General features: G+C 40.7%; 1 protein-coding gene across 4 annotated transcripts in view; it reads left to right on the forward strand.

Annotated features, from left to right (window-relative positions):
* The window catches only part of LOC148410621 (voltage-dependent T-type calcium channel subunit alpha-1I-like), a 72,824-nt gene that overhangs the window by 19,756 nt on the left and 31,842 nt on the right, over positions 1 to 21,226 (forward strand). For all 4 annotated transcript variants that reach the window (XM_088436601.1, XM_088436599.1, XM_088436600.1 and 1 more), the window contains exons 4-16: positions 483 to 642; positions 6,175 to 6,523; positions 6,619 to 6,711; positions 9,032 to 9,356; positions 10,043 to 10,437; positions 14,597 to 14,748; positions 14,947 to 15,132; positions 16,190 to 16,307; positions 16,384 to 16,539; positions 17,453 to 17,543; positions 18,129 to 18,283; positions 19,329 to 20,057; positions 21,069 to 21,169. In XM_088436601.1, the coding sequence (XP_088292727.1) occupies positions 483 to 642; positions 6,175 to 6,523; positions 6,619 to 6,711; positions 9,032 to 9,356; positions 10,043 to 10,437; positions 14,597 to 14,748; positions 14,947 to 15,132; positions 16,190 to 16,307; positions 16,384 to 16,539; positions 17,453 to 17,543; positions 18,129 to 18,283; positions 19,329 to 20,057; positions 21,069 to 21,169 (3,010 nt within the window). The remainder of the gene's footprint in view (positions 1 to 482; positions 643 to 6,174; positions 6,524 to 6,618; positions 6,712 to 9,031; positions 9,357 to 10,042; positions 10,438 to 14,596; positions 14,749 to 14,946; positions 15,133 to 16,189; positions 16,308 to 16,383; positions 16,540 to 17,452; positions 17,544 to 18,128; positions 18,284 to 19,328; positions 20,058 to 21,068; positions 21,170 to 21,226) is intronic.

Below are 21,226 nucleotides of genomic sequence, written 5' to 3' on the forward strand. Positions count from 1 at the left end.
TATCACGTCTATATGATTCAGCATATATTTTTGGATGAACGTTTTTCAGACTCATTTTAAGTCTAATCAGATTAATATGTGGTCTCTTACTCACATTATATTCTCCGAGATTCAACATAATCAATTGTGTTCGTTGTAGTCAACATATGTTTTCGGTCTATATCATTTGACTCATTTGACCTACCCTTGTACTTTCCAATTATGTCTTTTATTTTTGGGTTGAATGAATAGAATAATTCAAGTTTGAAAGAACAAAAGAAAACACAACAGTCTTTTACATTCCACCTTCTAGGTTAATTCCAAGATTTTACTCAGGTAAAACAAGCTTCTTCGGGGCTGCGGATAAGGCCAGCGTTGCATTTAGATCATCATGCGTACGCAATGAGCTCGGTTACTTTCGGTTACTGATGTGCAATCATCACAGTCAAGTGTTGTTGTTATGTTTTATGTGAATTTTAATATGCTTCGAATTTTACCTGCAGGTATGCGTATCCTGGTCAACCTGTTGCTGGACACTCTACCCATGTTGGGCAACGTTCTCCTGCTCTGCTTCTTTGTCTTCTTCATCTTTGGAATCATTGGCGTGCAGCTGTGGGCGGGGCTACTTCGGAATCGCTGTTACCTGGAGGAGAATTTCACCCTGTAAGCTAATCTTTGTTGTTTAAAGCCCAATTTTTTTTATCGAATCAAGCAATAGAGAGATGGTAGCAAGTTAAGTGCAATTCATTGTAATATTTTTTACCTGAATTACAAAAATCTTTCCTTGTTTTCATTCCATCGGTTTGTTTGTTTTCTCCCAACCTTGTCCTTGCCTTCTAAGAATAAGATTAGTTTGCAGCTGCATGCCTACTTATTCACAACACGCCAACACGCCTGCCGCCCGTCTGTGTCACACTGACATTCACCTTGCGTGGCTGAGGCTTTGATTACATGGCTCTCATTTTCTTGGCTCGTTTTCATGCGGCAACCAATGCAAAAATGCATTCCGTATACCCCATGGGCTTATGTTATTTTTCTAACGTTGCTAGAAGATAGCATTGCAGCTTCCTTTGTTTGTTTTGTGGTATTGCAGATACAGCGAGTCTTACTAATGACAATAGCAAAATAGAAACGGTGATTTGTATCCGCCCATACGCCGAGGCCTGTCCTCTTAAAGTTAAGTGCTGAAATTTACTGGAGAGAAAACTCTTCAGTTTTTTAATGAGGTATCTTGAACCAGCCCATTTTTGTCGCGCTTCATTCGGCTTAAGAGGTGTTTTTTTGTTTTGTTTTGTTCATTGTACAATACTGTAGTGAGTTTTTCCTTTTTCTTCATATACATTTGCTGACCAGTGTGGACTTTTCAATTGCAGTAGATGCGCTATTAGGATAGGAGAAACGTAATTTTGCATGTAATTGAAACCTGCAGGAGAGAGTGCGCTTGAGTGCTTAATTAGAAAGGTGCTAGTGACTTAGCACTTGAGCGCTATTATGCTAAGAGCTAATGTTGCCTCCCTGAGAGGCAACAATGGAGTGTCACAGTCAAGTGCAGCAATCACTTTGCCATCTGACACCTTCTGTCCTTTCATATTCTCGTCTCACGCCTTCCAGACTGTGCTCCCTCCTTTCTCTCTTCAAATAGATGTCCTACTTTGTCACCATTTGTATCAAAGTTTTCTACTGTGTTCTACTGTACACATAGAACAAAGCTGTGTAGTGTAATGCCTATGTAATAATAATGAAATATCAATACATAGCAAAGTTTATTCGGTAACCCTTTTGTAAAACTTGAATCTTGAAGTGCTCGTCACTTGTTCATTTATTTTCTATACTTGAATTGTGTTTGGGCTGTTTTGTAGTCTTTGTAACCTCAGTGATATGTAAATACCCTTCGGTGTAACGTTACATAGAATACATGGTGGTAGATGAGCATCTGCCAATCATTTAGTTTGGTCATGTGAGGAAAATAATTTGAACCCAGGAGCAAACAGGACACGGAAGTCGAACTCGGAAAAGCGACTGACGTTCTGACAATTTCTCACCGAGCAATTTCAACTTAAATAGTTGTCACCTTATGTGATCAGTAACAAAAGGTTCCATATCCTTTTTGATTATCCACAGCTGATATTAATAAAAACAACACTAGCCATTATTTTTGGTTAATTAGCCTGAACTGACTGTTGCCGACCTTTGGTTTAAATTAAATGAGGTTAATCTCTGAAATACTCCACTGGTCATAGTCTGCAGTTATTTTCTTAATTTAATGGTCTTTACACCATTTCTGTTGTTTAGATTGTGATAGTGGCTGCATCTGTGTATTCATTACCGGTTGACGTTTTTGGTTGACTTTGTATTTGACACAAAGTCCTTGGCGTTTGACTCGGACTTGACTCGAACTCAACCATTGGACTTGCAAAATATTTGTATCCACTCAGGCAAAAGTTCTTCAAACGAAACTTAAAAAAGCCAACTGATTGGCTGAACTGACCATGAGTGTCAAAGCTTGCTGTTTCTTTCTTATCAGCCTACCGCGCGCTTAAAATATTTGGTTTTACCAGCTAACAAAAATTAGCTTCAGCAAGAACAAATATAATCATTTAAAAAAACAAAAAATAAGCAACCTGCAGATTTGATGAGATGCAGAAGGCATCACTTTAAACTTTGTTTTTTTTTAACATTGTTTTGATTTTAAGTTAAAGAAGCTAAGGGTTCAATGCCATTTTGACTTTGCTTGAACTCTGACCTTTTTTTTACCCGGGCCCTAGCCACAGGCCTTTTTGAACCGAATACATGGCTTTTCACATCCTATTAGGCATTAGTAATAGCAACCTGCCCTTTGCATTCTTATCAAAACTTTAGACAGTGCTCTTGTTTGATCCACTTAGATTATGCAGGTGCACCAAATCTCTGCCGTATGTCCTCATATCAACTTTTGCCAATGATTCCTCCTTCTCATTTGACAAAATTTGACAGCTGCTACTCCTTGATCCCTCTCTGCAGCTTGCTCTCCTCCAGCAGGTGTGTTCTCAATGTGATGCCAGACTTTTGTCACGGCCACGCTGCGCATTGCAGACACACCGGCGGGGTGGCAACAGCCTTCATTCATGCTCTCGTACTTTGACAGAGGCGTCTCTCTGTTTTTCTTTTGTTCTTCGAGTCCCAGTCTCATTAGCGCAATCGCTATGCTGCGCATCAGGCATCCAGGATGGAGCGGAGAAAGTCATCTGCTTGGCAAGCATAAAACGCATTGTTTTCACCAGAGCATCATTGATTGGTAAGAACTGTAAGGCCACAGGCTGTTGTTAACAAATGGTTCCGCTACAGTTGTGATGCAAGCGGCACGCTTGAAATTGGCGCATCCCCCAGCTGCCAATGCAGCAAATGCATTGCCGCTCATGTAGGCGTGCACACCCATGGGCACCTATTCATAGCGCGTAGAATTGCTGGTGTGTGCGCGCGCTCTTTGCCTTCAGCGAGCCTCTCTTCAAGCACACCAAAAATGAAAGAAAGAGGATGCGAGAGGAAGGAGAGAAACAACAAAAATACCACCATGTAAATGAGATGCAGGCGGTTTCGGACCAGACAGCCATTTTTGATTATACCCAAGGCTTTTTTTTTTCTTTTTGTCATGATCAAGTTACAGTACTTCATTTGTTTAATCCAGGGTAATAAAAATGGCGCAATTTCCTCCTGAGACCCACTAGGTTCTTTTGTGTCCTTTTGATATCTTTTGACTCATTTGAGCTTAGTCTTCTTTGTACTTAATGTATTCAGAAGAGGACATCCTGGCCTTTCCAATGATGCCTCATGTGTTAGGGTAAGAAGCAGTTAACTCCCTTACTGAGACAAAATGAACACAGTATGGGACACAAATGGTTTTAGTGTCTTCTAACATTTTCTGCATGTTTTGTGATTTTACCAAATTAGTTTTGAAATATTTGCATAAATAGGGCAGTGGTTCCCAAATGGGGCTACGGTACCCCTAGGGGTACTTGAAGGAACTTGAAGGGGTACTCGAGATTTTACAACAAACAAGAAATACTTTGAAAATAATTACTGAATTCTTTAAATCTCTACTATGATCCGAAAAGAGGAAGCTTTATGTTCAATTCTTTGCCGTGGACAAATATTTATGTATAACTATTTATTTTTGAAAACAGGTCTGACACTTTTTGTTGATATTTTTTCTTTGTGGACAGATATTTATTAATAAAGGTAACGGTAAAGGTAAAGGTTTGTGAACAGATCTCGACTGTAATCCCAAAACAGGATGCTTTATGGTTTATATATTTTTTTGTGGACAAATAGTTATTATTTCTTCTTGAGAACAGGTCCGACACTGTACGTTGATTATTTTTGGGGACAAATATTATTTAATATTAAAGCTATTTGAAAAATGCTGGTTTTAGCATTTAGCCTACAAATATAGTCAAGCCTATGTACAAGCATATTTGACCAAGTTTGCAGATCAAAACATGTTTTTCCTCATATTGGCAGCTTCACGCTTCCATACATTAACAATGCTTAGCTATAACTCCAATACAGAGAACTTTGCTCACCATAAAAACTACACAGAAGTGTTTGAGCGCAACTGAAAAGATGTGTGCACGTTATAGGTATGGCCATAAATCTTGAGTACATCTTTTGTCCTCTGAAACCTAATCAGGATAAGGTTGAGGGTCCTTCAGGTGTCAGTGATGGCCGTATTATAGATTCTTGGACATGACCACCTTCCTTGAAGTGAGCGTGTTATAGGGCATAAACCCGAGGCGGCCATGGTGTGAAAAAGAGCATTTTAGTATGTGCTCATTTAAAGTGACACTTATGGGAGATGGTACTACTGGGTTGCTTCGGGTAGTAGCAATCATTCAGATTCATATTTCAGAGTTATAACGCAACGAGTAGCTAACGACACTCGCTGCCTGGCTGCTTAAGAGGTTGTCAATGGGTGAGGGTATAATCTACTTTTCCACTGATTTCATGCTCGGGCACACACGCTTACATAGTATCATATTCACTTTCCACACGACTTAGTTTACATGATTAAACAATCTGTTGTCTGCTGCTTAAAGGAAGCAAGTGACAATTTTGTGCTTGTCATTTGGTCTATTAGCTTAGCAATGGCTATTTCCGTGCTAGAACACTCTCAATAAACCTGACAAAGTATGTACACAGTGGAAGAAAATGTGAAGATTGCAGGGCATTCCATTTCCATTACACATTTGCAAGCCCCTTTGAGCAATAATCTCATCGCTTATTAGAATCCCACACTTGATCTCAAAGGGTTATGTGGGATTATCGCCGTGTTACAACCCCGGTCAAATGAGGTCCTCTGCTGCAGTGGAACCGGACTATCTTTGGAACAGTTTCTCACATATCTGAATTATTATATTGCTGTTGTTTTTCCATGATTGTAAAGATATGAAATTCTTTAATTGTGATTAACAAGAGAATGTTATACAGCTTCAACAAAATATCATCGCTAGCAATACTAAACTAGCGTTAGCGCTGTAGACAAGCTAATGTTAGCCATAGCTGCTAGGTTTGCTGCATGACTTTTGTAATAATTGTAATAGTTTGTAATACTGTAATGTTACTTAAGTTTTTTATTTTTTGAAAAACAATCAATTAAAAATTGAAAACCAATGACAATCAAGCAAAACTGTTGCTAATTCAGCATCAGTTCTGAATCTTGATCTTCTTTTTTGTAGTCCTAATTCTTAACAAAGAATGAACATTATTCAGCTGATTGATTTTTGTTGTTGCTTTTTTAAAACCATACTGATCAAGACCAATTACAGGACAATAAATGTTGCCATGTTATTTATAGAAGAAGGGCTTTCTGAGTTGGTTGAAATTTTCAAAAATAAGTTCCAGTACCGGAGATATTCCGCGGCGCTAAATGATGGACGATTTCTCTTCAGGCTTTTGTCATGTACTGACCCCACTCATGATCCTCCACCTGTATTCCACACTTGTCAGCATGCCTTTGCTTTGCTTTATTAGCTTTCGACCTAGTTGGCAAGTTCATTGCCAGGTCAGGCGGTTTCCCTCTTTTCTCACATTTCCCCTTTCTGAATACTGCTTTCCTTCGAAAGATGAACCCCAAGATATTAAACAGCAAAACTGAAATACTACAAATAAAAATAAATAGCAAATTTCAATAAGCCTCTGTTTTTACATTTATTTTCTCAGCTCATCGGGAATGACCCCGCCACCTCCATACTACCGACCCGAGGAGGATGACGAGCGCCCCTTCATCTGCTCGCTGGCATCTGACAACGGCATCATGTCATGTTCCGATGTTCCCGCGAGGCGACAGGGAGGCCAGACATGCTGCCTGGACAAGGAGGACGCGCTGCACAGACAAGCTCTGGGTCTCAATCCCGAGCCCATGGTGAACGGCAGCGGTGCTGGTGACGCCGTGGGCCTGTGCGTCAACTGGCACCAGTATTACACCCGCTGCCACACGGGCAGCACCAACCCTCACAAAGGTGCGATCAACTTCGACAACATCGTCTACGCTTGGATTGTCATTTTTCAGGTAGGTTACGTCATTACTTTCTGTACAGTGACTGTTCTTAAAGGCTTGTTTTATTACACGGTTCATGGTTATGTCATTATAATGTTTCCTCATAGGTGATCACTCTGGAAGGCTGGGTAGAGATCATGTATTACGTAATGGATGCCCACTCCTTCTACAACTTCATCTACTTCATCTTACTCATCATTGTAAGTACTGCTGTCAAGAGATTAAAAAATGAGGTTAATCGATTAGGATTTGTAATTAATTGAGGTAATTAATCTCTCATCTCACCTAAAGATTTCTGAGAAAAATTCTAAAAAAAAACGTGTTTTCTTTTATTTAGACACATTTTGTTATTTGAAAAGAAACATGTGGTGCCTCTTAACACCACCCCCTCCCACCACCACCACCTACTCGTACATCCATCTGAGATCTGCTGCAATGAAATGCTAACTGTAATTCAAGAAACATTCAAAATCTAAAACAATTCCTGAGAGTTTTAATAACTCACCCTAAGACCTTGACTCAAATAACCCCAAAATGAATCATTTGTCTTCAAATTCAGATGAGAAGATACCCAATCTGTCTTTGTTTTGAATATGTGTCCCAAAGAAACTTATAGTAAGATTTACCTAATGGTAAAAAAAAAAAAAAAAAAGATGATAAGTTGAATTGTATTTGTACTCAATGACTTTCCGAGTATATCAAAGTAAGATAAACACAGAACCAACCTAAATGCTAAATGATCCCTTAATACAAATGAGGTTGCCTTGGGCTTCCTTGCACGGCTTCCCAAATCGAACACCCCAAAAAAGAAACTTCACCCCTAGAGTATCAAATGCATCATCATTCCTTTTTTTCAGCACTTGATTTCCTAAATTACGTGTACTTTTAAGTGTCGGCCTGTGCATCCGTTTAAAGAGTAAATGGCTGTAAGTCGTTTTGATCTGCGACAAGGTGGCAATTATTAGGAAGTGTGTGTGTAGAAGTTTAGACATAAATGCATGTGACAGCAGCTGCAGGAAAGCGCAAAAACAATCAGCTGCAAACAAAGCCTGCCATCTTAATTTGTGTCTGCATGTGTGTGTGTGTTTGTGAGGGTGCTAGCATGCATAATACAGTGATCCTCTGAATGCTGATACTGGACTGCCCTCTCTAATTATGCAGAAAGCTGTCTATGATCAGATCAAATGCACATCACACACGCACATACACACACGTGGCTGGAGGGGAATCAAAGCCCCACACACCTGCAGAACTGTTTGACCCACGGGCCACAGATGTAGCTTGCCTCCCGTGCTACCTCCACACAAACACCTGCACTCACACACATATATTGAGAAAGCTCCCTTCAGGTCTTCTACCACCTATTACATCTTTTATTTTTAATTTTATTACTGGTGGAAATTTACAAGTTATCCCGTTTGACCTTTTTATGCGCGTATAGCACTCTGTTGGACAATATCATTGCGAGAAAGGATTTACAGTATGTGAGTATACATTAGTGTTTTGGGCCCAGGTTTTGACTTTTCATTTGTGTCCAATATAGTGGACATTTGTGTTTGTTTTTCCGCATCTTTTGACCCAGCTATCTTACTAAGTACTAAGTAGAGGAGATTCAGGCCTTTCCAATGATGTCTCAGATGTTTTTCTGCTGTTCTGTTAACTGCCGTCTTGCCTCGACAGAATGAACACAAAAGTGGACATAAATGAACACCCTGGGCCTCAGAAGGATATGACTAGCTGTACCCGAATAGTCTGAAGGCAAGCTTAGAAAAATTCTTACGTGTGAATAAATACAGTAAATACCATTCTCACACAAAAGACAATTAAAAGGTTAAGCAGGTGAAGAAAGTTGAAAAATACGCGTCTCTCTAATTACCACCATAATGATTAAAATAAAAATGCAATATCACAGTGAGAAATTAGGCAGTGGTTTTATTCCTAAAAACAGACAGTAATGAAAATGCACAGTTGTTGTTTTGCTTTTCTATGACGCATTTATTAGTTTGCACAGTATGTCCCAGAATTGGCAAAAATTCATACGGGCATGGTCACCACCCTTCCGAGTGGCAAGTTGCTTGTTTAAATCTTTTCTTCATGAACACCGTGAGTTCTGTTTTGGGGAGGATAATTGACGGAACCATAAACATTATTAAAGGAATTATAAAGGAAGAAAAATAACAAAACATCTTTTGTAGCGACCACGATAAGCACGAAAGTTGAAATGTAAGTTCCAACTCGGAAGTGTGCTTTGGGCATGTGTTGGTTGTGTCTGTCTGCTCCAATCAGCCTCGACTTGGTAGAAAGTCGGCCCTCTGAGACCTTTAGCATGTGTGCTAACATTTCTACAGGCAGATTGACGTACTTCATGAGAATCAGCGAGTGCGTGAAAACAACTCTCTTTATTTCCGCACCAAGAGCTTTGTTTGGCTGGAGTTACTTGTCAGATTCACCAAATGTCGCGTTGGGTGTACTTCCCTCTTTTGAAAGTATTCTCTTTCTCCATCGCTCACATCCATGCAGATCGGTTCCTTCTTCATGATCAACCTTTGCCTAGTGGTCATCGCCACTCAATTCTCAGAGACCAAGCAGAGGGAGCACCAGCTGATGCAGGAGCAGAGGGCGCAGTGCCTGTCCTCGTCCACCCTGGCCAGCATGGCCGAACCGGGCGATTGCTACGAGGAGATCTTCCAGCTGGTCTGCCACATCCTGCGCAAGGCCAGGAGGAGATCGGCGGCTCTCTACTACACGCTGAGGGGCAAGCCCCCGCCTGCTGGTGGAGGTAGGGGCAACAGGAGGGGAGGAGTCAATCAGAACGGAGAGAGGCATCACTCCAGGCATCCGAAATGTGAGTACGATTTTCTCGGCTCGGGGAATTCAAATTGACATGCGCTGGTGTTACAAGTAGGCTGCGCTCATTGGGAGAGCCTCCATTTCTAGGTAGCGGCGTGTGCACATTTTTAGGGTCGGATGATATACATTCCAAACGGTTGTCAAATGTCATATTACCCAACTATGAAAGCAGATGACCCATTATCGGTCCTTACCTGAGTAACAGTGAGGTCATTTTCAGTCGATAGCAAGTGGAAATGGCTACCCCCTAAAAACAGGTTGATTTTTGCCACCTAAACATGTGCAATATTATGTATAATAATATGTATAATATAATATTATATTATAATGATGTATTGTAACAATCGGAATTCTATGTTTAAACTAGTGGGGGTGCCTATACTAAAAAGAGCTTTTTTAAAAAATAACCCAACCATGCGTCGAAAATAATTATTTTTTTTATAGTCCAATGTGACTTATCTGTGACAAAAATGGTTTTATTTCCTTGATTTTAAATGTATGACTGCCAGGTAAAGTACGTATAAAATACCTTACAAGTCTACAAGTACCGTTTTTAAGTATTTTGTAGTTTTTTATTTCTGGAGTCTTAGGATAGGAGTGTAAATGATACCAGTCGAATTTCATCTAGCTAGGTTATATTCTACGCTCCGTTTTTGACTTTATTCGTCCACATGTCCACAGTCTCCCACTGTCCACACCAAAGCAAGCAAGAGCACGAGTTCCAGCCTCTGGAAAACTCCATAAGCCTGGCTGTGCCTCAGAATCCACAGGACTGCCCTTTGTGCACTTTGGCGCTGGAAGAGGGCCCGAGGACCACCGGAGACGGCGCCAGTGGAGACGAGGAGGAGGCGGATGCTGTGAATGAGACTGACAAGGTAGAGAACCACTTAGAAGAACGGGGTGATGCTTATGAGAAGAAGGAAAAGAAAAGAAGCTGTTTTGGACACTGCAAGGATGTGTGGGATGAAATCAGAAGAAAACTATGGGGCATCGTGGAAAGCAAGTACTTCAGCAGGGGCATTATGATTGCGATTCTCATCAACACCATCAGTATGGGCATCGAACATCACAATCAGGTAAGACATTGGCTGATCAGTCGTGCATACATGCGGTGCTTTTTCTGCTTTTTCTTTCAGGTGGAAATGTGGATAAACTTTAACTTTAATGACAGGCTTTTTTTTTTTTTTTTAAAGAGAACCTGCCAGCCAATTTCAAGTAATCAGACAGATCATAGCTGTTGCTTTTTTTAATTTTCACAAATCTTTTCTTCACCCATTGCCATTAAAAAAAAATGTAGGTGTTGGCGATTGACAGTGATGGTGCATTGCAATAAAGTTTCCATTGACATTTTTTATAGTGACAGCACTCAAAGGGTTAAGGATGTGATTATTTAAAAATAATGAATTCAAACCGTTTATGTAGTGATTGTTTATTTCATTAGTTGACGGGGCAACATTGTATGAAATGGTTAACAGTTCCTTAAATGTTTTGTCATAACGTCATCACAACATAATTTCAATGTAATTCATATTGTCAAACGATTTCTTTTTAGACAGTAAAGCTTATTGTAGGGTGCAATTTATGAATATTTTTTTTATAATATGTTGATTACTTTGTTATTCAATGAATCAAGTGTTAAAATAGAAATGACATTTAAATTTAAGTGGAGTGAAGGGATTTTTCTCAAATCCGTTCTGAATTTGGTATGTTGTTTACACCAGTGCTATTTATTTTATGAAGTCGTTTTCTTTTAATGACAGTGTTATTGGATTGAACTGGACAACTGAAATCAATTCACATTGGTTTCTATGACAAGTGTGTCTGCATACTTGACAACCAATTTTTTTAAGAAAATGCTTATTCATGAATTTGGGGGTTTAAAAGAATTTTAAAAAAACGTTTGAACAAAACTTTCTCAGTACAATAGCCGTAAATTATATGCAAGTTTTTGTTATTTATCCAGTCTCTTGAGCACATTGTCACCGTTTTCCAACTTTGTAATTTCCAGTAAGTCTCATGTGTTACATATCAATGAAATTCTGTTTATAAATACTAAATCGCAACACATTATTAACATCATTAACGCAAATGAGGCCCAGCAGATTTCAATGTGCAAGTCAAAATCAGTCTTTGCTGTATTTTTGTGTCTCTAAAGGGATTACCTTGAGTTTGAATTTGATCTGTTTAGCTGGGAAAAAGATGACACAAACCAGCCGTTTGAATGTTTTCAAAAATAAGTCTTAATTAGTCTAACTTCCCAATTCCGGCAGAGGAGCTGATGATCAGCTCATCGCCGTTGAAGCGCTACCAATAGAACGTGGACTTGACCCCGAGTGTGTGCTTTAGTGATAGCGTGGGAGGGAAGCTTGACTGCCAGGACGCTCCCTAACAGAGGTGTAAACATTTAGCCGGGCGACAGACATGCTGGCTTTGAACATCAGTGGCGCTTCTGAGCGGCAGCCAAGTCAGGTGTGTGAGGGCACGTGAGGGAGAAGCTGCCAAGGAGCAAACACGTGACGCGGCCGTGTAGAATAGCATTCACTTGAAATTTGTTTGGATAAACAGATTTTGAAGGTTTTTTTTTTTTGTATTTCTCGCCTCCTCCCACCCTTGCTACCGTTTCTAATTATTTTCTCCAAGAATCCCTTCGCATGCTGCTTAGCCCACTTCCTGCCTTCCTAGCAATTTTCCTTCCTGCCATCCTTCCTTCCTGCTTTACCCCAAGTGCCTTGGCTTCTCTCTGACTCTCTCCGTCTCCTCGCCTCTGCCTCTCTTTCCCGTCCACCCCCGCACTCTTTGACAGTGTACGGCATAGTTGCTTTCTCTCGTCTCTGAAGACTCTAAAAATAAACGGAGGCTGACGGGAGGAGGAAGCGGGTGGGAAGAGTGAGACAGACGCCGGTTACACAGCATTTTTCGTCTTGATTTTCCCGCGTGTTTGTGCGTGCGAATTTCAAAGTAGGCATATGTGCAAGCGCATGCATTCGCGTGCGCGCTCGCAGATGCTTTTGTCGGCCTCCTTGAGCCTTCCGCCTTCTAACATAAACAGTGAGGCCATTGTAGGTCCACTCTCATTTAAAATAGGCACCCAAGAATGGATCTACTCATTTCCCCCCTAAAAGATTATATTTTGTCTGCGCTTAATGTGATAACTTATGTTTATGTACAATTATTACCTTTGAAAATGTTTCAACTCTTGCCGTTGACTGAAAATGACATCATGTCAGGTATCAACCAATCACAGCTCAGCTTGCGAACGTCACATGACGAAACACACATGACCCATTAAAATAGGTTGGCCACAATTGGTCATAACCTGAGCTTTGAGCCCATGTGATGTACATAAATAATAATTTTTGGATTAGTTATAGACAAAATACAACATGTTCCTTTATATCAGTGCTTATATTTGAAGCCCCCCCACTCAACGCACTGACAATATATAAGATTATTATCTGTAAAAATTGTACATGTATTATTTTTTATCGTGTTTATATTACAGCTAAAACAGAAAAAAACAAGTGCATCAGAGTCCCTAGAAAAGAAATAAATTCTTATTTTAATGCAATTATTCTTTTAATGACAAAAACAAAGCCTTTTCCCTGAGGTGGCATCACCCCGTGCCCCATTGTGTGAGGATTACTTCTTTATATAAAGATAAACACATTTTAAGCATAAAAAAAAGAAAAATATGTTAATCTGTGTGGACATGATGTGTGCTTTGTGCGGAAACGATGTGAACCGATACTGCTTGCTTTGCACTTAGCTGTGGTGTTGGTTTTGTTTTTTTCATACAGTCACCTTGTCAGTTATTTCTAACATTTGGCGACCTTTATTTTGTTGTGAGTCAGGCAAATTACTGTATCAGAAATTCCTCACTTTATGCTGCAGTTCAGTTCTAAATACCTGCACTAATTAATACCTCTGTTCAATTTTAGATTGTTATTTTTCACAATGTCATGAAATATTTAAATCCTTGCGTTGAGTCTTAAGCGATGCATGCAGTAACTCTATTAATCCATCAAAGCATTTTTGTAAAAAATAGACTGGCATATTAGACTTTGGAGTTCCACCTCTGCTTCATCATTGATATTCACCTCAAAATTTAAGGCTTTGTCATAATGTGGATGATGGCAAAAGTGAATGTGTGTTTTATTGCAATGGAGCCTAGTTTCTGGCTTTGTCTTTCTAAATGCAAAAATCAACATGCCATTAGCCAAAATTCAGCAGTCACAAACCAACAGGGGACATGACTTTGGCAATGTGTCCTATTTGGCTAGAGTGCATGTTTATAGAGCTTGGAACATTCCAGATGTGTTATCAAACAGTTTTCAGATAAATGGATCAGCTTCTATGGTGCTCAGTAGTCTCTGTAGACTTTTTTTTCATAGCAACATTATTGGCACAACTGAGCTCATTGCATTTAGACTGAATTGCTTCCAACAGTTTTTCTCTCCTCTCCTCTCGCCTTGACCCCTCCTACCACCTTTCTCTCTCTCTGTGATCGACGGGAGGATATTGATTTAGAAGAGATGGGTCTCCTTGATAATGAGACTTGGAAAAAAGGAAGGAAAAGGAGAGTTAGGGAGCTGGAGGGGATGAAGATAGATTGGGAGAAAAAGCGGATTAAAGGGGTGGATGGAGGTGTGTGAGTGAGTACTTTTTCCCTGACATGGTCCGCCAACTTTGGCGCAGCTTGTCGGCTTTTTTGCCCGCTAACTTGGACACTGGAGGTCCGCGGTATCTGAGGATGTTTGTGATGGGCGTCTTGCACATTCAACAAATACACACGTTCACGCTCAGTTTAGACATCTTCAATTTACGACTGTCTGAGAAAGATGGCCGCGCCATCGATTAGAGCTGGGGCCCACTGAACCGTCATGGCTTTAGCAACGACTACAAAATCTGGGGTGTCAATCAACGCTAAATGTGAACCATAAGAAAAACTGGCACTCAAATGTTCAATATAGTGGTTAGAGTCAGTAGTGGTATAAAACTGCAAGACTGCAATGTAGACAGAAAAGGTAAACGCAGTTCACATAACAGAAACCTGAATAAAAATACATAAAAACTGGACATATCTTTTCCATTGCAGTTTAGCATTGTGAAAGTTTACCTGATGGATGGATGGATTGGATAAGGCTGATCATTATCATCCAACAATATCCTCTCAAGCTCCACTTTCCTCATCCACGCATTCTTCATTTCGAGTTTTGTTGTGTATCTTTTCCCCAGCCAGAGGAACTAACTAACGTGCTGGAGATCTGCAACATAGTTTTCACCAGCATGTTCACCCTGGAGATGATCCTCAAGCTGACAGCCTTTGGCTTCTTTGAGTACCTGAGGAACCCCTATAACATCTTCGACGGCATCATCGTCATCATCAGGTGTGCCCATCTCTTAGCGACGTTTAAATGAGATTGTTGCTACTGTGTTTGCATGTGTCAACTATAAGACCGCAGGCTGATATTTTACACCTTCAAATTGAATCTGTGAAGACTTAGCGGTTTTACCACTAGTCATCCTCAACGTTTTGACATCCTTTTCTCAAACACCCAACCAAACGGCCGTTCGGCGCACTGCAGTGTGTGTGAGATCATCGGTCAGGCGGATGGCGGCTTGTCGGTGCTGAGGACCTTCAGACTGCTGCGGGTCATTAAGCTGGTCAGGTTCATGCCTGCCCTGAGGCGTCAGCTTGTGGTTCTGATGAAGACTATGGATAACGTGGCAACCTTCTGTATGCTGCTCATGCTCTTCATCTTCATCTTCAGGTATCAAGAGGCCGCCTCTAATATGTGTTGGTGCTTTGGTGTTTATTACTGTACATATATCTCCATATTGTAATATGTGCCTTGTTCAAGGGGCACATATTGCATTGTGAAATAAAACATCATCTGAGGGAATAGATGATTAAAGTTTTGTGTAGTCGTAGAACAGTCCAGGCAGACTTACAGCCAAAGGCCTGAAAACAGTTTTTGCAAAAGAGTCAGATTATATTAAATATTGAAGTGCCAAGTCATAATTTCCCAAAGTTCTTGTATGTCTAAGCAATTCTCTCCTTGGCTCCGCTTGCTTTCCTTTGACCATAAAAATTATGATTATGTTCTTACTAATTTGACTGTCTGCAGAGTGTAAAGAACTAAACTGCTATAAAATGTGTAAGGCCTTTTGGCACTTGAACCAAAAGACAACAGTGACTTATAACATGATGCGTAGAGAAATCCCCGCTATGTTCATACAGCAGGGAAAAATGCTGACGACGTGAAAAAAGTCCTTCATCTAAATCTTTAGAGTAGCTTATCTTGCAAATCTATGATGGGGAATTAGCCAGAACCTTTTTATTGTTCTTGAGCTGATTAGCCTCGCTGCTAGATCTCAGAATTACACTCAGTTTTTACGTGAATTGTACCCATGAGGAGCATAATAAATAAATAAATACAGGCTGTTAATGAGCAATAATGCAGAGTACTTCAAGTCCCTCTAAAATGAAAATAAAAGTGCTGTAAATTTGACACGCCACGAAAAAGGTTGTTATCAACACGGCCAAATTTGTATTGGTGGAAAAAATAATCAAATGTTTTATCTTTACTTGGTGGCTACTACATCACATCGAGCTAACGGAAGCTCCTCATAGCCGTGCTCGTCCACGGCGTCTTCTTCTCACATCTAGTTTTCGACGTATCAGAGACACTACAGGGAAAGATAAAAATGTACTTTTCGTGCTTTTTAAAAATACCTATATACACATACATTCTAAGTATAGCAAACGGATGATAGACCAGCGAGGATTTAGATGTTTAGCTTCTTAAAATGTTTCTCATTTTGTAGTATCCTGGGGATGCACATCTTCGGTTGCAAGTTCAGTCTGAAGACAGATGCAGGAGACACTGTGCCTGACAGGAAAAACTTTGATTCCCTCCTCTGGGCCATCGTCACTGTCTTTCAGGTATAGCTGTTTAGCAGCTATTCAAATATCTTGGTTGAAAAAATATGTTCCTCACAATGTGTGTGCTGGATTGTAGATTTTGACACAGGAGGACTGGAACATGGTGTTGTACAATGGCATGGCTTCCACCTCACCCTGCGCTGCCCTCTACTTTGTTGCGCTGATGACATTTGGCAATTACGTGCTTTTCAATTTGTTGGTGGCCATCTTGGTGGAGGGCTTTCAAGCTGAGGTAAGACCCTCAGCACCGTCGCTTCTCACAACCGGTTACTCCTAGTCATTATTACATAATTAATTCATCCAGGTTCGAAATATTTCCTCAAATCATTAACATTTCTAAAATGGGTTGGGAAACGGGTACTTTGAATACTACATTTACTGATATCTGGGGCAGAGGCCATTTTGTTACTTACGTTCGACCGGAAATGACATCACAGTCGCACCGAGCTCATATGACCATGTGACATTGGCAAGCTGGGCTGTGATTGGTCATTTATTGAGCAACGTTATGTCATTGTCAGATGCCAGCTAGTGATGAGTTAGATACAAACAGGTGGCTTTTTCTTCTTAAATCATTTTTAATAAACACAATATCAAGCGTAATACTGTGTTGGTGGGTTTGCATAGAGGAAAATATCGTAATTTCCCCCATTTTCATTCAGTGCCAGCTATTAAATACCCTCTTTTACCCCCAAAAAGCACAAATACAAAAAAATTATACACTTGATAAATACCTGGGATTTAATATTTACACGCTTTAAAGACATGTAAATACGTTTTTGGCATTCACTGAAATAATAGGAAACATGTACAAAAATGTCATACTGTATTTTGTTTCATTTGAACATTTTTAAGCAACCTGAACGCCACCCTACAAAAATGGCAGTTGTGCCATGTGCAAAATTGTCTTGAATACTTAGTACTTCTACTCCTTTTTTGTCCCAACACCTCTAAAGTCATTTCCCCCAAGCCATCACCCTATTTATTATTTTTCTCTCATAAGTAATCCTCCTACATTCAAAACTCACTCCAGAACTGATCCTGCAAAATTAAATAAGCAGAGGACAAGTATTACAATTTTACCTAATCATTTGCTTGTGATTACAACATTGTAAATATGAATCTCATTAACTGTCTTTTTACAGGGGGACGCAAACCGCTCTTACTCCGATGACGACAGGTCTTCCTGTAATTTTGAGGACAATGACAAGCAGAAGGACTCTCTGCATCTCTCAGGTTTCAAAAATGTCACTGAAACTACACCTCACAAACAAATGCATGATTAATAAAAATAATTACAACACTTAATTGTTGCTGGTATGCACCCCTTCTAAAAATACATGTCCAAAAATTGCCAACAATTACGCTGTTTTATTCCAACTCCATTTTCTTACCATCACTTAGCATTTTCTTGTCTACAGAGCACAATTGACATTTCTCTCACAACTCGTCTCCTTTCTCCCTCTTGGCAAAATCCAAAGCATCACACTCGATAAATTAGCATGTAGCAGCACATTAAAAGCGTTTACTATTTAAAGATTGGACAACCTACTGGCAGGATATCACCATTACGAGCTCATGGCTGGCTCTTTCGAGGCGATTCAACTTGGATTAAACCTTCCTGTGTCTCTCTTAACTGGCCATTATGTCACTTGAGGAAATGTATTCTTGAAAGTAATAGAGTTTAAATTCAGCTCACCTATCCGCAATAATGCAGAGGTAGAACGGAGAGGAAAAATGTCAAAGCTATGTTTTGCCGCGGCCGCCGTCTCTTTGGTTCATTCATACATAATGGCCTTGCGACTTGGCCTTTTCACACAGACCCGAAGCTCTGCACGCTGACCCCGAACGGACACTTGGACTTGGGCCTGCTGCCTGCCGGCTTGTTTCCTGGAGAGAGGCTGAGCTTTGCTCTCGGATCAAGGAAGAACAGCGTCATTTCTCTTGGAAGGGCCAACCTGGAGCAGAGGGCTGCGGTAAGTGAACGACTGTTAATCTTTTGTGACATCGAATTGATTTGAGATTTAATATGACACAGCATATTTATTTGATATTGATAAACAGTATTTGTGTATATTGTCTGAGTGTTTGCGAATGTATGACAGACTTTCTTCGGCAGCAAATCATCGGTTTTATCGTGGCTTTTTAATTTGCAAAAGCAGCTATTTGATCAAGTAAAAAGGGCATTTAGTTGATTATAAACACACTATATGGAAAGTTTTGATGCACTGTCGAGTGCGGGTTGGGCAAAACCTTTTAGTTGCCGCTCTATCGTAAAACTATTTTAACGGCTCACATGTTTTCTGGGTTCAATCATGTGATGTTTGCAACCTGCCAATTTTTCCTGATCTCTCAGCATATGTGATATGATTTTCCATCATAATTAGCAATATGTGTTTTTAAATGTTTTATGTGATCTATCTGGCCTTTCGGTGTGGAGTTTGCATATTCTCCTCATGCCTAAGTGGGTTTTATCCGGGTACTCCGATTTCCTCTCCCGACATGCATGGTAGGAATTTTGGACACTCTAAATTGCCCTTAGGTGTGTTGGTCTTCTCTGTGTGCCCTGAAATTGGTTGGTAACCATCGATCCCTGTCTGGAATAGTCAACAACAAGAAAATGGATGGTTGGATGGATAACTGTACATGAAAAATAATTGAGGTAATGAATCAGAAATTGACAAAATTATACTGCTGAAAAAAAGCTATATAAGTTTAATATTCCTTTGAACTCTGTGATCAGGTCCAAAATGTTGATGATGTAAAGCCTACTTGTGAACAAGAACCTCCCAAAACTGACAAGATGATTCTAAACATGCTCCAAAGTATTAGAAAGCTTTACTAATATAGCACATTTCCATTAAAAGTGGCGGCTGTCCAAATATTGGCCTGTATACAAATGTACAAAGGGATTATTTGCTTGTCAAAAAATTTAGCTTTTCTTAATTCAAGAAGTAACTTGAGTAGGCACTGTATTCTTTTGTGTTGTTGTTTTAGTAATCCAAAGTCTTCGTCTCTCAGTATCCAGGCCGAGGTTACCACAACTGGGGTCGCCCGTTGCCCCGCCAGCATCAGGCGCCCTGGGCTCGTCGATCCAGTTGGAACAGCCTGATCGGCGGCCGCCCCTGCTCCTCCTCGTCTCCTTCGGCCAGTCCAGCCTTCACCTCCGCCTCCGCCAGGCCTTTCTACGGTTACGGCTTAGCCGGTCTGGGAGGGGTCGTCGGAGGAAGCCTTCGAATCCGAGGTCCCCGTGCCTCCTCATCCCCGCTCCGCCACCTCCACAGCGTCCACCCAGATGAGGAGGAAAGCCTTATCTCACCTCCCGCCGTTGCTTCTCACACACTTCATCCGCGCCATCCTACTCTCCAGGGACATTTTGTACCCAGGAGGGACCGTCGGGCTTTGTCTCTCGAGCTTCCCCAATTGCTACAGGTCCCAGGAGCCCCACATCCTCCTCCGTTGTCGCATCGCCCCGCGTCCCCCGCACCACCGCGTCCTCACCAGAGGAAGAGTTTCCCCGGCGGGATGGTCATCGGCGGCGGCTCTGGTTTTGAGAGCCTGAGCGTGATCGGGGGAGTGTACCAAGACTGTAACGGCAAGACTCCTCTGGCACAGCTTGTTCATCCGACTTCTAAACACCAGACTGAGCAGACAAGTAGGACAAACCACCAGAGGCTGATTTCAGAGGTTTTCCCTCAGGTGAACACCCGTAGCAAGGGCCAGGAAGATGTGGACGATGAGCTTGACTATGTAAGTTACTTTTTTGAAACAGTAAATTTTACTGTGTAATATGTAAAATTTCAACTTACTGTATGGCCATCAATTTATGTCAGCCAGACACACTTGTGCTCCCATATGACCCCGAAAAGGACTGTATGGCTCTTATGAGTTGAAAATCCCTCAGTGCAGTTCTTTGCTTTTCTTTTATCAACTAACTAATATGCAGTAATGATAAAATGCAGCCACAGTTCAAGCTAATCTATCGGGCTACATGTTTACATTACTTGTTTACGTTTAAATGGTTCCTGGTGCGAATGTTTTTATTATCAACGAGTACTTCCCCAGTTTTTTTTATTTTGAAAATCTGGTCACTCTAATCATGAATTGAAATTAATTTGAAACACACATTGTGGAAGTCTCAACTGATCTGATCTGGATCTTTTATTTAGACCTCTGACACATTCAAAGGTTTTTGCTAAATGCTCTTTCTCCTAGCATTTCTCGCTTTGAAAACGTTGGGGGGTTAGGGTTACGGATTAAAATGAACTTCTTCTTTTTTAAGCAGAATAAGCAGTATAGAAAGAAAATGGAGTGTTATTCCTGATATGAAACAGTCTAATTCCACAGATGGAAACTAAAGTGAACAAAGAAATACAAGCAACAGTATCTGTCAGCCATTAACTCTTATGTTTTAGTACAAGCGTTTACACATGCAAAAATCTCCCCCTCTCATGTGTAGGATTTGCAAGCACTTTGTGTAAACTCGGCACTTCTTATCTATCGGGCCCCGTGAGGGCCTTATTGTTTCCGTTGTAAATAAGGTTGTGTACAAAAGAAACCCAGTTAATTAGAAAGGACGATTTAAACAGCCGGGAAGAGTGCTTTGCAGATGGTAATGTTGCTAGACGCTCCGAGCTGTTTCTATATGTTTCAATTGTGTAAATAATTTAAACCTTGGCTAGAGAGCCAGCTCAGTTTATTTTTATGTTTACAACAGAAAATGTGTGACGGATTGAACCGATTGTGGATTTTCTGTTGCAGAGCTTATGCTTCCGCATCCAAAAGATGTTGGAGGCGCACAAGCCAGACTGGTGCGAGACCAGAGAGGACTGGTCCGTGTTTCTCTTCTCTCCACAGAACAAGTGAGTTGCCCCCCCCCCCCGTGATGTCATTACTGCAAGTTGCTTCAAATTAGCCCC

This window comes from Hippichthys cyanospilos, chromosome 16 (assembly GCF_059441005.1).
Source record: "Hippichthys cyanospilos isolate Australia breed blue-spotted pipefish chromosome 16, RoL_Hcya_1.0, whole genome shotgun sequence".
Lineage (NCBI taxonomy): Eukaryota > Metazoa > Chordata > Actinopteri > Syngnathiformes > Syngnathidae > Hippichthys > Hippichthys cyanospilos.